Source organism: Arachis ipaensis, chromosome B10 (assembly GCF_059453495.1).
Source record: "Arachis ipaensis isolate K30076 ecotype BB chromosome B10, ASM5945349v1, whole genome shotgun sequence".
Taxonomy (NCBI): Eukaryota; Viridiplantae; Streptophyta; class Magnoliopsida; order Fabales; family Fabaceae; genus Arachis; species Arachis ipaensis.
Window position 1 is genome coordinate 139,468,696 of NC_142435.1, and position 16,740 is coordinate 139,485,435.

Sequence of the window (16,740 nt, forward strand, 5' to 3'; positions counted from 1 at the left end):
AAAGGAAAAAAAAGTGTAGGAACCCAATTAAAAAAAATTGGTGCAAGGACTCAATTAAAAAGAAAAAAAGTATATGAACCTAATTGAAAATTTCACAAAACTATAGGACCAATAGAGTAATTAAACCTTTTTTTAAAAAAAATTTTTATTATTTATTATTTTTTATTTTTAATTAAAAAATTCATCAAACATACTAAAACTTTTTTAAAAAATCTTTTCTATCAAAAAAATATTTTTCATACCACTTATTCTTTGGTAATGGTTGACTAGATATTCTTAGAACTCATGTTTGAGTTTTTAGTATTTTGAAAAGAACAATATTATAATCAACAAATTAAAATTTATTAATATTTTATTTCTCTCTAATAATTAAGCATTTTTCACTTATATTAAAAAAAGCTCTAGACATTTTTCCGTTTTTCTCTCTCTCCTTTTCATATATTTTTTTCTCTCTCTCATTTAACTCATCCTAATAATGACAAGACTTTCCTTAGACCACAGTAATTGTTTTGATTTAATTTCATCCATTTCTTTCATACACTCGTCAATGGTGGGAGCTTATTACAGATTCCATTTCCCTCAATTGTCTCTCATTTCGACTCAACCTCGCTTTGGTGATGCTCTTTTCTATCTTTCCATTTATGTTTTATTTTTCATATGAATGTTTAACCCATGTTTTTATGTTTGGTTACTCTTAGTTATTGATGGGTGCACTTTTTCATTCTTGGTTTAATTTGTTCTATTTTTTTTTAATTATTTTTTTATGTCTTTGATTTTGGGTGGATATCAAGACATGGCAAGTTTTAAGGAACTCTCAATGGGTGGAGTAGTCTTGAATAATTCGAGAAGAAATTCATCAGAGGAAAGAAAGAAGAAAGGTGATGAAGATGATTTAGGGTTTAAAAGAAAACTCAAACTTTGGTTTGGTTGCATGACACTGATGATCATGAGATCAAAAGCAAAAGATTCTGCGAGTGATCACAAATATAAAGCAGATGGTATTCTTTTAAATTTCTTTCTTTTTCTTTTTCTTTTCTTTCTATTTTTTAAGGTTGGCATATATATGATTCACTAAATAAAACCCAAAAGAGGTGAGGTGCTTTTTTTCATATCTTGCAAAATCAATTTCTTTCTATGTCTCTCCATTTTTCCAGTTTTATCAAACTAATAAAATATTAAATATAAAAATACTTAAATATTCTATTTTTATTGATGTCTTCAGACTCATTTGACTTATTTCAAAGTAACATATAATGTGACACAATTATTTTAATATTAAATATTATTTTAGTTCTTAATATTTAATTTAAAAAATTAAAATTATGGTTGATTTTCTCTTTCCCATGCTGAAAAATGTTTCTGGTAATATTACATAATTTTTTTTAAAAAATATTATCATTTCTTTAAGTATGTTATTGTTATCTAGATTATTTTAGCATTAAATAAAAAATTTTAGTAAGATTATTTTTTAATATCAATATATATTAATTGTTATACAGTGGTAAGATTTTTTTATTTAATATTAAAATAATATATATTGATATCGAAAAATTAATAGTAAAATATAAAAATAATTATTAACAAAAATTTTAGTAAAATCACAATTTAATAATTAAAAAATTATTGAAGGGTAGGTATCTTAGAAAAAAATAATTTAATTATTAATTTTTTAAAAGTATTTTGATAAAATATAATTTAATCAATAAAAAAATAATTTATTAAAGGATATTTTAATAAGCAAAATTTAATGATAAAAAATAAAATTTTTATTAATGGGTATTTTTCAAAAAGTAATTTATTTTTTCTTAAAAATAGATAAAGTTAATATTAATTAACACAAAAAATTTAAAATGGATTAAAAAGGAAGTTTTTTAAAAGTTAGAAAGGAGAGAAATGTACATTTATAAAATAGAAGAAAAAGGAATATTATTTTAGCATCTCACACAGAAAGTAAAATTTTCTCAAAAATTAATCTAGATAACAGTTATAAAATATATATGTTTATTTTTTTCTATCTAATTCACAACTACTCTTCTTCTTCTCTAACCCTTCTTTTTGTTCTCTTCTGATCTTTTAATCATTCATCCTTTCTAAACCATAAAAACAACTCAGAACCATTGCTGGCATCCCCTAATTAACTTAAGCAAATCCATCTTTGAATCTGTAGCAATATAATGCTGGCAGTGTTGTTGGATTAGAGTTTGTGATATATAAAGATCATTTTAATTTTTAATTAGCACAAATACTAACACCAAAAAATACTTCATTCTTGTTTTTAATAAATAAATATTATTTATATTCACTTTTGTGTTTATACTAACTGTGAATCACAAATTTTATTTTATCTTTCCTTCTTAATTTTTTTCTTTTATATAATAATGTCCAATGTCAAAAAGGAATATATTAAAATTGATTATTTTGACCCAACTTAGCTTCTAATAAATTCTCTTTTTAATTTAAAAAATGAACTTTAAATTTCATTATTTGACTTTGACCTATGTGAAATTTTTAAGTAAAAAATATGGAATAGGGGAGTAATATCAATTATATTATATTTCCTTCTTAATTACATAAAATTATTGTCTTATAAAGTTCATCAAGTATATTATATTAAGAAATTATTAACTTATCATTATAAGTTGATAAGAATAACTAAAATGAGAGCAGTATATCATAAAAACGTTTACTAAAAAGACATGAAGTCTTAAAAAAGAGGCATAATAATATATGAATTGTCTAACACTATAAATTATTCAAAGTTTATGCAATTTTGAGTTTAAATTTATTTGCTATAATTAATTATTCCTCTCACTAATAAATATTCTCCCAATAATCCACCCCTTTTCTTTTGACCCAAAATTAGAGAAGATCTTTATCTATTTCAGAGTATTAGCATGCACCATAATATAATTTAAACTAGTTTTGATTCCTAAAAACTAAGTTCCATATCTTAGCTATAGACACTCGAAGTGGGGAAGCTATTTCAAGTCCCAAAATGATGCTCAAATATATATATATATATATAACTTACAAGACTTCATGGGAAGTAATAAGGACCCAAAGAAATTACATAGTCAAACAACGAAAAGAAAAAGGAAATTATATATTATATGCCTCATTCTAAGTAAGTCTAATATATATACACAAAAAGCACTTGGTCCATGTAGGATTTCCCTGTTCAAAATCAATGATACTAGCTAGCTAGGTGAATAATTTTATTTTTATAATTATCATACAATTAAGGTTTAAGACATTCTTATAGTTGCATTATATATATTAGTGACTGAAAATTAATATAACTATAATGTAAATATGAGAACTTTGTAAACCTTAGTTATATATTGATTTTGGTTCAAAAACTCTAAAAGTTTTCCATATAAACAAATCCTAATACAACACCAAATAAAGCGAAACAAATATGATATAGATTCTAGAGGGAAAAAAAAAAATTCCACTTCTAATGTTCTACACAACCCTAGCTAGCAACTCTAAACTCTTAACACTTTGCATATATGTAATTTTAATTTTAATTTATTTTCCAAGTGATTTAACTTGTGAATAATTCAATCTCTCATAAAATAAATAGGAATAGAGGAGAAAATTATTGGTCCCATACCATCAACTCCAACCAATTCACCAATTATTAATGAAGAAAGGGTGGTTAATCCAAAAAGCTTTACATACAAACAGCTTAAATTGGCAACAAAAAATTTTAAGAGAGAGCATTTTCTTGGTGAGGGAGGATTTGGAAGTGTCTACAAAGGATGGCTTAGTAGAGATGATGCTATGACTCCAACAAAACCTGGAATGGGGATCCCTGTTGCTATAAAATCTCTCAACCAATTTGGTCTTCAGGGCCATCAAGAATGGCTGGTATGATCACCATCAACCAACTCAATTATATATTTTAATTTTTATTTCAATTTATATTATCTTCATCATCAATAATTTGAATAAGTATACGGAATCAAGTTTTAATTAGTCGATATTATTTTTTTATTATAAAATTATTTTTCATTTTTTTTAAAGATTTATAGATTATAATATAGAATTTAAGATTTAAAATTTAAAATTTAGAATAAAAAATTATTTTAAAAAATTAACTTCCTAATTAAACTCTTTTACTTTAGTCAATTTTTTTTTTGTCTCATATATGCATACACTTCTTTAATACTATGTTGATTATGTTAATAAAAAAACGATTTACACTCAAATACAGATTGTAAGAGATCCTTAAAATATGTCATTCATCCTCTCTCTTTCTTTATATATATATAATATATGTTTTTAAACTATGAAAGTGTTTTGAGTGATAGATGGTTGTGTACATGGCAGGCTGAAGTAAACTATCTGAGTCAGCTAAAGCACCCAAATTTAGTGAAACTAATTGGATTTTGCAATGAAGATGATAAGATGCTGCTTGTTTATGAGTTCATGCCTCGTGGAAGCCTTGAATCCCATCTCTTTAGGAGTAAGTCTATATATTATTATTATTATTATTATTATTATTATTATTATTATTATTATTATTATTAAAGAGTTGTTTGTTTCTCATCTATCTATATATAATACATGTTTGATTTATTATTTGCATGCTAATTACCTTATTTGTTTAGATTATTTATCGAACATACTGATTATATTGGCTTCGATTTATTTTGTTTAACTATATATATAAGATTTCTTGAATAAAATTACAGTATCTTTAACTACTACTCTCTCTTTTCATTGAGAGTTAATACTTAATAGCTATCTAATTATGAAAAAAAAAATAAAAATAAAAGGGAGTGTGTATATATATATATAGAAGTTCATTTTATTTTTAAAATCTTTTCCTTTTTTTTTTAACTCAAATCAAACTAAAATTTATGAACAAACCATTATTGGTTTTAATCTCATGACAATAAGGAGTTTGTTATTTCAGCACATGTTCATTTTAAGATACTAAAAAAATCTACACTATTGGAGTAGTGCAGAGAAAAAGAATTATGATCATTATTGTCTCTTTCTTTCTTTTTTTTTTTTTGTTTCTTTAACTCCAAGAACTAATGCAGCTTTGATGTCACATATCGAGATTTTGATGTGTTCATAAAACTTCTATTCCTCTTATAGCTATATAAATGTACATACATCTTGTATGTAGCACTTTTCATCATAATTCTTTAATGGTATAATTCTAATCAATCTTTTACTTATTCAAATGCTTAAATATTATAAATAGATAATATATATTGTACATATATGTATATTTGTTAGGTACTTCATAAATATTAATTTCCTTTTATATATACACTATATATGATTTGCGTTTTATTTAAGATAGAGTAAAAATTAAAAGTAAATCTTAGCTTATCATTCTTTATATAAAATAAAAATTATTAAGTATTATTTCCTCCTCTAAGAAAAAAAGCTAATAACCCTCCTCCCTATCCTATTGAGAATGAGAAACACACTCTTTGTCCTTGTGATAGCATACAAATATGAAATATTATTACATTAATTTTTGTAAAACTGAAATTCATAGTTTTCTGCAAATCAAATGTAAATTTATGTTTATGAGGTTGTTATATGTTGATAACTTAATTCAGATAGATATATACCTTGTTGATAATATGTGGATTGAAAATTGTAAGGGCTTCAGTTAATGTTAATGTATATATGTAGCATATAATATAATTATCACTTCTATGAATGTATTAATTAGAACTCTTTTTAAAACCTGTTTACAAACTTTTCTTTGTGGTACAATATTTTTTCCTCCTCTTCTTGTTGTTGTTTCACAATATACATGAAATAAAGAGTATAATAGTAATAAGTAATTAGTAATTTATTGCTAATAAGTTCTACCGTGATTTTTAAAATTAACAGCACATCAAGTTAATTTTTGATATTCTAATTTCACTATTTTATTTTTTTAAATTTGAAAAAAATGCATCAAGTTAGTCTTAACTCCTTTTTTCATTAAATGTGATATATTGCTTTGAGGAACTAATTAACTTAGTGTTTTTTTTTTTTTTTTTTTTTTTTTGAATTTGAGCAATTAAAATAGCGTAATTAGAATCTCAAAAATTAAATTGGTGCAAAACGTTAATCTCAAATACCTAGTTGAGGCTTAACTGTTAATAATTTAGACTTAAGTAGTTCTACAATAGTTTTTGAAATTAACTGTGCATCAAGTTGATTCCTAATATTTTAATTGTATTATTTTATTTTTTTAGATTAAAAAAATACATTAAATTAATCCTAATTCCTTTTTCGTTACATGTGATATATTGCTCGAAAAATTAATTTAGTGCATTTTTTTAAAATCGAGAGATTAAAATAGTGTAATTAGAATATATAATAGAATCTTAAGAATTAAATTAGTGTAAAATGTGAATCTCAATACGTTGGGACTTAACTCTTAGCAATTTAATTAATTAAGAATATAATGTTTGTTTATATGCATGATCCATCAGGAGCTGTGGTGTTTCCATGGTCCATCAGAGTGAGAATAATGCTTGATGCTGCAAAGGGACTTGCATATCTTCATGAGAAGACTCAGAATAAGAATGCAGTCATTTTTCGAGACTTCAAGACTTCTAATGTTCTCTTGGACACGGTAAATATATATATATATATATATAAAAATCAATAATTATATATTTCTATTTAATCCACACAACAACTCATATATTTAATTTCCTTTTAATTTTAAGGAGTTCCATGCAAAGCTATCGGACTTTGGTTTTGCAAGGGATGGACCTGAGGGAGATAAAACTCACATATCAACTAGAGTCATGGGAACCCATGGCTATGCTGCCCCAGAATATGTCATGAATGGTTAGTTACCTTATTCTATTAACAAAAGATATAATGCAACATCACCAGTCATTTTTTATCAGTCTTTAGTCAGTAATAATTTATAGAAAAAGTATAGGTAATCAACAACATTTTTGAACAATATATAAATAATGTGAATTAATAAAGTTAAAAGAGTAAATTTAATTAGTAGCATTAAATTAGGGTGTAGTATATTTTTATTTGATTGGTGATTGTTCGTGTTGTTCAAGATAGTCATTATTTACCTAGTATTCTCCTAATTTATTCTCATATTTACACGAGTTTTACACACAAAAAATATATAGTTTATACTTATATTTATTAAAATTTGCACACATGAATCAATACCGTTTGCATCTATATTTTTTAGAGTTTGTACATATGAATTAATAAAATTTATTTATTAAAAATAATTTAATATTTGTGTTAGCCAAATAATAATAAAAAATATTAAAATGTTGACTTTCAAAAATTTTTCTTAACAAAATTAAGGACATTCCAGATGCACTTAGTTTGCATTTTTTATTTTTCTTTTTATAATTTAACAAAAAAAAAACAAATAGTAGATGAAAATAAAAAATAAATAGATATGTTAGGTGTATACTAAAATCAACTACTGACTGGACTTATATGTACAGGGCACCTGAGCACGAAGAGTGATGTGTATAGTTTTGGAGTGGTGATGCTAGAGATGGTGACAGGAAGGAAGGTGATAGACAGACAGAGGCCACATAGTGAGATGAACTTGGTGAGATGGGCACTGCCCTTAATAAGGGACAATGGAAGGAACAGCCATATACTCCTCATTGACCCAAGGCTTCATGGGCATTACTCCGCAAAGGCTTCCCTTAAGGCACTTAAGTTGGCCTCTCGCTGCCTCCGCTTCAACCCTTCCATGAGACCTACCATGGATTCAGTTGTTCAATCCATCATCAACTTCCCTCAAGAAGCCTCACCTCTTCCAATTCCTCCTCCTCCTCCTCCTCATCTTAATACTAACTCCAACAAGTATGGTCTTGTTTCTTCTGCTTCTGCTTCCAGGACCAACGTGCCCACTCGCTTTCAGGCTTCGCCGTGCCACCTCAACCACCACCACCAAGCTCATGTTGCTTCAACTTCATCAACTCCACCAAGGCCTAATGTTAGAATTGATCAAAGGCGTTGAATAAAAAATTAAAAATAACTGCAGGGAGTCATCTTATATTATTATATATAGAAAATAATAAATAATAAATAGAGAAAATGATAAATAGATGACTGATTTTTATTTCGAAAACAAATAAATTTTTTATCAAAATTAATTATAAATAAATCTCTAACTTTTGTGATTCGGAGGCACATAAATTCTTTCATACAAGATTCAAACTATCACTAAGTTTATATGTCTCTTTAATATTTACAAAAGTTAGAAACTTATTTGTATTTTAATTTTGTAAAAGGTTTATTTTGTTTTCATGATAAATAAAAAATAAAAAATTTATTTATCTTTTTCTCTAATAATAAATATAGGAATAACTCAATAAGGACCTCAGAAATTTCTAGGACTGTGGTTTTACCAAAAACTTTTTTATTTGTTATTTGTCGTTCATTTATCTATATCCAAAGACTGATGATAATATGGGATTTTCTTTAATTTCTTGGTGTCGTTTGATTAAGTGTTTCTAAACATGGGAGTTATGTTATTTGTGTTTTCTTACTCTTAGACACTGCATCAATTCATTCTATCTCCTCCACTATTGGATAAGATATAGATGAATTGGGAGAGCAAGTTCAGTTTCTCTTTTTTGAAATGCATTGAAAAACTTTTTGACTTTTAAAATGTTTTCTCTAGTTCCTCTAGCTTATGCATCTTTCTTTTATCTAACATTGTTTTGTAAACATAATAAACGTTTTAATTAGGCAGATTTTACACTTACTCTTGAAATTTATTATGTCGTCGGTGTTTTCTACATTTGTTTCTCTCATTAAACACAATATAACTATCATCTATGCTAGGTATATTAGTATAAAATACATTTTAGAATATAAAATATACATTAAAAATAAGTTAAACAACACGTATTTATATAGGCTTATTTTAGTATACACATACTATTTTTGTATAAATATATATGACACTCGTAAATTAAAATCAATAAATAAATAAAAACGAGCTTCTAGTTTAAGGCTTAAGATACACTTTTTCTAAGAAATTATTTACTAACACTTTTTTTTGTAACACTAAAATCATGATGATTGATGAAGGTATAAAGCATGTAATAGTCCTGTAACAATCTGTTAACTCAGCTTCATAACACTCTTGATCAAGGCCTGAACCGTTCGATGTCTTGGAACTCAGAGGTGCGCCCTTTCACTGCCTGGTTCGCCACCCGGCAAAAGCAATTGGTTCTAGTTCCTCCCCTGCTTGTGATAATGTAACAACAAAAATTCACAAAGGGAATGAAAAACCATCATTTCATTCATTTGAATATGAATACATTGTTTATTTGTTTCAGATCTCAACTATGAATTCTTGAATCTCTATTCCTGTATGCCGAGCCCCTCCTTGCACTCGTAACAGAATTTCGTCTCCGACTTTGAGTGATGTCACCGGAACAGCTGTTTTTGACAGGGCTTCACCTAGATAGGGCAGCAGATAACATTTTAGGGTGGGAAATAAAAATAAGAAACAAAAGATAGAAAAAGAAAAACGAAAACAAACTGAATTACCTTGCGGCGGACAAATCAAGGCTACGGTTTCTGCATTCTGCAAAAGGATGCTGACAGTTTGACTATCTGAGTCTCTCTGGAACAGCGCAATCGTTTATCACATCAATTTCTTGGCGCAGTATCAGAAACAGAAACTAAAGAATCATAAGATAGCTTAATAATGCTCTTTTAGCATGGGGCCTTAAAGGCGAGATTTTTTCTGTCTATTTATGTCAAAATTTTGCATTTGAGTTGTTCACATGACACAATTGAAGCTTTTTGCAACTGGTTGCCACACAGTGAATAACCATAATTTGGAATATACCTAAAGACAGTTAAATGACATAGCTAATACATACCCATTCAATAAAAAACCATACTAAAATTAGACACCAAAATCAGCCTCAAATGTAGAATATACATTGAAATACAAAATACACATTAAAAATGAATTTAACTACACATATATTTATACACAAATACTTAGTGGCTGATTTTAGTATAAAAACAACATTTTTGTTCTACAAAATATAAGTATACATAATTAGATATTCTACTTAACTAGTGTAGTTGTAATGTAACTACTATTTACTCTGCTGTGAATGATAATCATCTCTTCCACTCAACTAATGCCTTTTAAAAACGCTTGTGCTTTGAGTGCTTGTCTTCACTTATTCTAAATTTCTAATGTTAGTTCAAATTTCAGGAAGTTTTTGACCCAAAAGAGAAGTTTTAGTGTTATATTCTGTGACCAATATATCACAAGGAAAAAAAGAATAGTGGTTGTATCTTCAACTTCTGAGTTTTCATATATGGATCTATCAGAGCAATGAATCGTGGTTATAGATATCAAATATTTCCCAAATGGAAGACAACACTAAATGCAGATTTCACATTGAATATCCAATCTTTTATTTTTATTATTTTTTTAATGCTACTCATTAAGGCTATCTTTCAGATTTTTATTAATGGCTATGAAAGCGGGATAAGTAATGAGAAACTCGTAGTAACAGTATAGTATACATGTAATCGTTTATAAAGTATAGTTTGTATAAAACAATTATCAATCAGCTATTTGAAAAATAAAGTGGAACTGTGTCTTCTGTTAAGATCTATGATCGAAAGAAAGATTGAGGCTGAACAAGTAATTAAGTGATGATGCAATTTTGAATAGGCTACCAACAATTAAAGGCTTCAAAGATGGTTCCTTAAAACAGTCACAAACTCATTAAAGAAATTGCAGTCAAAACATTATAAGAAAAACTGCAACCTTTGCCTCCACGAGGATTAGCGGTCTAGTCTCTATCTTAACACGCCCGACAATTGCGACTCGTTGCCGGCCCTGCTGATCAACTACAATAACTTCTTTTCCTGATTTCAGTTCTGACAGGTAGCACGTTCTTCCTCCAGGAACAGCAACATAGGCATGTACTGGTCCCTGTTATGCGAATTAATTGGTTAAAAGGATTCCATAAAACTAGTTTCGAATCACAGTTAACATTTTAAACCGGAGACTGAAACACATTAAGGATACATACGCTGATTTTAGTGAACAAAATGAGGCATGAAACATTTGAATAGTTTCAGCTACCAGATGAATAACTAACTTATCTCCTATCAGTGTCTTTCTATTAACACTTCCTGAACACATAAGTTACATTCAAATATCATGAGAAAGGGGAAAGAAATCGATCAAAACTTAAATACAGTTGGAATAAAAGTTTCACCAAAATCTTCTTTGAAAAGTAAATGAACTGATTTAGTGCAAAGTAAAATAGATATTACCAAATTCAAAATTTACAAGAAAAGAAAAATTAACAAACTCTGAAGTTCCATCTATGAAGAAACATTTACAAGCATGCGCATAGCAATAAATATAATCTACATGCATTTCCAATGCTTTCAAATCACTAAACCTATTTCGGATTTATGCTTATTAACTTCTATAAATAAGTTAACGAAATACTAGATCCAGTTATTCACATTTCAGTGTAAATGGTGATAATTACAGACATCGTGACAGAAACCTTTTCCCAATCAGGTTTAATCGTTGATTTCGCATTGCCGCTCCATTATTGCGAATTTTGGTTATAGGTAGTTAATCTTATCCAAGGTCCAAGGTGAGGAATATATTTTTTCCAAGCTTAAAAAGCGACTTACAGCATTCACCCGAAAAGGCCTGCTTGCAATATAATTTGATTCCAAGCATTCTGAGTGAACAAGAAATAATCCTCTAGCGAAAGATCCAACCTGCAAAAGATATTTTACCAATAAGAAAGGCCGCCACACTAGACTATCCAAAAAAAAATTATTTTACAGCGGAAATGGATGCATACCATAAGTCCTTCACCAGGTTTCATAAGACTGCAAAGATCTACACAAACACGATCCCCCATTCCAGCCACCTGAATGCGTGTCACGGTGGCTTTGGTCAAGCTCAGTAGATTGCTTTCTTCGGCTCTTTTGTCAAAATATTCCTGACAGTTCCAAGCTGATATAAGAGGTCAAGCTGCATGACTCAAGTCAAGAAACTTCACCTGTGTGTAGATTACCTTTAGCTCAAGAACATGTTCGACATCTTCTACTTTTAAGACTATTCCATCTAAACCATGTTCAAGTGCCTACAAAGTTCAAAGGGTGCAACTATAAGGAGAAAGCAGGAAGAAAAACAAGAGTACTATACATTATCTGGTTACATGAGCTTTGACAATTAAAAAAGTCTACTTCATTAGTCTCCCAAGTATATTACCTACCTCAAGAAAAATCTTGGCTTCGGATGTACTATTGGAGATCGCAAACACTCTCTTCTGGCTGTTATGAAATGCGGCGATTATATTCTCTGCAGGTATTACCTAATTGCATACAAGGAAAATTAGCATTTATATGTTATTAATAATAAATGTGAATTATTGATTATAGAAAACAAATTACAAACTATTATTATGCATTTAAAAGATAGTATGGGGCCATGCAGAAACATATCATGCTATCTTGCAAAGCTAATCAGCAAATGAACAATAGAAAAAATGGTCAATGGATGAAGAGATGCTTGGAAACAATACATTTCATCAAAATTCTTCGAGAAGAATGCAAAAACAAACATACCTGCCAATCCAACAGATTAACTACAATGTTCTCTGATTGCTCATCCTCAGGTCTAAGGCGCTCTAGTTCCTCTGGAGTCGAAACATCAATGACTGAGGCTACCCTTTTACCTTGTCCATCCAAAATCTCTCCTTCACCAACAAAAAGGGGGAATATTACTGCAACGGCTGTACCTCCAGCATGGCCAAAATTCAAAATTCATCAAATTAGACATGTCATCGATATCCACTTCACCATAACTCAAACTCCATTGTACTCACCACCAACAACATACAAAACAATTATGGTACTCTTCTACACAACCATCTAAGTACGTATTCAAGGCAAGCCTCGGAACTACAGAAAGGTTGATGCTGCTTCGTGACGTGAAGGTGAAAAGTTTAAATTATCTTAGAAACAACATCTCAGATTGCAGGGAAAGGCTGCATACTATTCTAGGAAATTACAACAACTCTGCTAACTTAACTCCACAAGAAATTCCAATGAATCAACAATCCAATTTGTCAGAATTCTTGATAAACTGTATATATTCTTGCTACAATCCGATCGTAACGACAAAATCAACCTAATATCAAACTACAAATCAATAGAAAATTAGTAAAAGATATACTTAGATAGTAGGGTATTATTCAGGTGATATGAAGTGCAATTGGTAAAACCCTAAAAAAAGAGAAGACATACAGGACCAATGGTGAGCAAGGTTTTGATGGGGAGAGGAGAAGAGGAAAGTGTTCCATCCTCTCTCAAGAGCAGAAGTCATGACGTGCTGGGTAGTGGTCCATATCCACACGGTCTTTGAGTTCTTCATTGAGGTTGAAGGAACAATGGCACTTGCAGTTGCAGATGTATTTTTGTTATTTGGGATTGTGAGAAATGAAGAGAATTGATGAATGGGGCGATGTAGAGGAACAAGTGATGAAGTGAAACAACACACTGAAGCCATCGCACATTTTCTTGAATTCTTCTTCTTCCTCAGCACTAGCTTAGCTTCTTGCTAGTGGCTCCAACACCACTCCAAAGAAAATTATTTTTTTATTTTTGAAAAATCATAAATTTAAAAAAAATGTTTCTTTATTATATATTCATTTTCTCTCAAATAAACTATCAATTTCTATTTAACATTGTACTGATAAAAAACAAAAAATGGTCATTTTATCATAAAAATTTAGAATAATAATAAATTTATACATAAATAAAAAAATAATTACTCAAATCAGTTTTTAAAATTTTTAAAATTAGATACTTTAATTTTTCAAATTTTAAAATTTATAAAATAATTTTTAATATTTATTTTTTAGCCAGTACAATTTCTCGTTAGTCACTAACGATGACTGCTGGCATTGAACATTAACTCGCATACGTAATCATTGAATATCCACGATTTGGATAAATCAATCTCTACAATAAAGTACAAAATAGTTTCAAAAAAATTTTAAAAATCTCAAAAAATTTCTAAAAGAATTAAAAAATATAAAATACTCCTTTTAAACTATTTATATATAATTATTTTTAAATTAACAAATTTTAATTTCTAATATTTTCAGTCTATTATCTTAAATTTAATTATTTCTATACAATTTTTTATATATTTTTAAAATAAAATTATTTAAAATAAATGAGTCCATATTTTTTTTTTTATCACGCAAGATATTAATTTAATTTATAGGTCTTATATTCTATAATTATTCTTTAATGATGAATAAAAAAATAAGCTAGTGTTGTTTGAAGAGATCCAAAAAGAGGTAAGTCTCTCAAAGTAGTCCCTTAAATTATATTCGAATCTCATAATAGTCCCTAAAATTAATAGTTATTCGTATGTATTCTTAAAGTTGCACTCCGGAATTCAAAGTCGTTTTTCAAGCATTTTTCATTAACTAGACACCATCGAAAAGTTGAAGTGGACTCCCTTTTAACATGTTAGCAAAATAATGGATAAGTGATGTGGAGGAAGAAATATTTTGATGGCAATTTAGTTCCTGAATCAATTTTAAATTCTAATCCCCAAAATTAAAGACCACTATCTACATTTCTTTTCTTCTCTTCTCTAACCTCGCAGACTTTCTCCTTTCCATCTTCAAATTTAATGGCTATAGCTAGCTCAAGCAACGCATCTAAGAACTCGAAAAATTTACACTCTAATCAATACTCCATAAATTTTACAGATGATCAAGTGATGCTGGCTTAGAGATGGAAGAGATTTGCAGCAACGGCTATGTAGGAAGTAGAAGAGGCAATGATAATAGAGCAGAAGCTATGATGAAAGTGGAGGAAATAACACTAATGGCAACAGTGATAACAACAATAATGGAATCTAAAGTACCAATTTCACAACAGTCACCCCCAATCCTAACAATATAATATATATTGAATTCGGAAACTTGCAACTGTAAGCATAGGTGAAAATGCATAGGAATTCCTATCGATATTAAGATGAATCCATAAATCAATTTGTAAAGATTGAAAACATATAGTCATTAACTGTAAGCATAGGTGCTCTACCTAATTCTTTTTTTTCGCAAACGACGACGACGAAAAAACCAATTGTGGAGATCAGTTGAGTTTTGAAGGAAGAAGTTTGTGTTTCTGTTTTAGAAGGGAGAGAAAACGCTGAGTAAATGATTCATAAGCTTATACCCACGAAACGACGTTGTTTGGCCCAAATTAGGCACCAAACCAAATATTGTGTCATTATGGGCTTGCCAACATGTCAAAAGGGAGTCCACCTCAGCTTTCCAATAGCGACTAGTTGACAGAAAATGCTTGAAGGACGACTTTGAGTTTTAGAGTGTAATTTTAGGGATGCATATGAGTAACTATTAATTTTAGGGACTACTATAAAGTTCAAGTGTAATTTGAGGGACCACTTTAAGGCTTACCTCGATAGAAGAACTTCCATTTAACGTACAATTTTTCACATAAATAATTAAACATATTTGTATAAATGTGTATAAAAATAACACTATGAAACTTATATGCAGTACGAACCAAGTCATCTATGAATTTAAATTTGTAAGTTTTGGTTAACTACGAGGTCAATGTAGATAATTTACAAAATCTTAATGTGAAGTTCCTAATACTTTGCAACACTTAAAGAAGAAACGTCTTGACAAATTCAAGTATTCTGTTTCAATTTTTTAAAAAGTTTTAAAATTGAGTAGTTGTAATGTTGTACAAAATAGACTTACAATTAAAGTTTTTTATGCTATCTAAATTAGTAATTATGTAAAAAAAAATATATTTTTTTCACTTAAAAATATTTTTTTAAGTTTATTTTTTAATTGTTATTATTATAGTTTTTACATTACCTCAATATAAGGATTATAAATTAATGATTAAATAATTTTATTTCTTATGACATTTTAATGTTAATAAATAAAATTATTATTTAATTTATATTTTGTTTTTTTGTATTTTTTATTTATTATATATTTTCTAATAATATTTTATTATTATGATTAATAAAAATATTAAAAGACGTTAATTTTTGAAAATGATTAAAAATATTAGAAGGAATTGCCTTAAAATTTTTAAAATATTCCAGAAACTATTTTAAGATTTTTTAAATTTTTTGGGAACTATTTTATACTCTATTCTAAAGATTAATTTATCTAATTTGCACACGTAAACACATAACAACTACGTGTACAAATTAACGTTTTGTATTAACAGTTATCGTTAATAATTAATGACAAAAAAACTATATTATCTAATAGAAGAAATAAACGTTAGGATTTATTTATATATTTTAAAATATAAAAAATTAAAATGACAAATTTTAAAAATTTTAATAACTAATTTAAATAATTACTCTAAATAAAATTAATATTTATATATTTTTATCACATAAAAACTAACAAAATTATCTTTCGTAGATACAAAATTAATTTTATTTATTTATAGTTAAATTTATCGGTGTTTTATAGTTTTATGATTAAAAAATAATAGTTTAATCGTCTCTCTTTGCCTTTATAATGTGACTACTGACTAGTGCCTAAAAGGCTAAAAGAATAAAGAAGACTGTCACCTTAACCATTTTTTTAAACACCAAATATATATATATATATTTTGCAACTTGATTTCAAAGAAATAGAATATACAAATTGAATGTATAACCAGTCACTTTTA

At 27.9% G+C, this 16,740-nt stretch overlaps 2 protein-coding genes across 2 annotated transcripts; one reads left to right on the plus strand and one right to left on the minus strand.

Annotated features, from left to right (window-relative positions):
• The first annotated feature begins 514 nt into the window (after positions 1–514).
• On the plus strand, positions 515–8,007 carry LOC107621435 (receptor-like cytoplasmic kinase 176). The gene is made up of 7 exons (XM_016323458.3): positions 515–614; positions 792–998; positions 3,587–3,873; positions 4,336–4,471; positions 6,459–6,601; positions 6,699–6,822; positions 7,461–8,007. Exons 1-7 carry the CDS (start codon positions 548–550, stop codon positions 7,985–7,987), a joined length of 1,491 nt encoding a protein of 496 aa, XP_016178944.2. The 5' UTR covers positions 515–547; the 3' UTR covers positions 7,988–8,007.
• A 931-nt stretch (positions 8,008–8,938) lies between these two features.
• LOC107623842 (3-dehydroquinate synthase) lies at positions 8,939–13,663 on the minus strand. Its single transcript, XM_016326232.3, has 10 exons — positions 13,297–13,663; positions 12,616–12,782; positions 12,264–12,362; positions 12,063–12,131; positions 11,847–11,987; positions 11,671–11,760; positions 10,781–10,948; positions 9,532–9,607; positions 9,326–9,441; positions 8,939–9,222 (listed from the first exon to the last, which is right to left on the minus strand). The coding sequence occupies exons 1-10, from the start codon at positions 13,556–13,558 to the stop codon at positions 9,211–9,213; spliced, it is 1,200 nt and encodes a 399-aa protein (XP_016181718.1). The 5' UTR covers positions 13,559–13,663; the 3' UTR covers positions 8,939–9,210.
• Between the last annotated feature and the right edge of the window lie 3,077 nt (positions 13,664–16,740).

What these genes read in the sequence shown, in the direction of transcription:
- LOC107621435 (XM_016323458.3), top strand. Translation starts at nt 548, where the DNA reads ATGGTGGGAGCTTATTACAGATTCCATTTCCCTCAATTGTCTCTCATT. An exon ending in TTCGACTCAACCTCGCTTTG is followed by an intron (nt 615 to 791) that starts GTGATGCTCTTT and finishes GTGGATATCAAG; the next exon opens with ACATGGCAAGTTTTAAGGAA. An exon ending in CCCAGAATATGTCATGAATG is followed by an intron (nt 6,823 to 7,460) that starts GTTAGTTACCTT and finishes TTATATGTACAG; the next exon opens with GGCACCTGAGCACGAAGAGT.
- LOC107623842 (XM_016326232.3), bottom strand. Translation starts at nt 13,558, where the DNA reads ATGGCTTCAGTGTGTTGTTTCACTTCATCACTTGTTCCTCTACATCGC. An exon ending in AACATGTTCTTGAGCTAAAG is followed by an intron (nt 11,988 to 12,062) that starts GTAATCTACACA and finishes TGGAACTGTCAG; the next exon opens with GAATATTTTGACAAAAGAGC. An exon ending in GGCCTTTTCGGGTGAATGCT is followed by an intron (nt 10,949 to 11,670) that starts GTAAGTCGCTTT and finishes TTCGCATAACAG; the next exon opens with GGACCAGTACATGCCTATGT.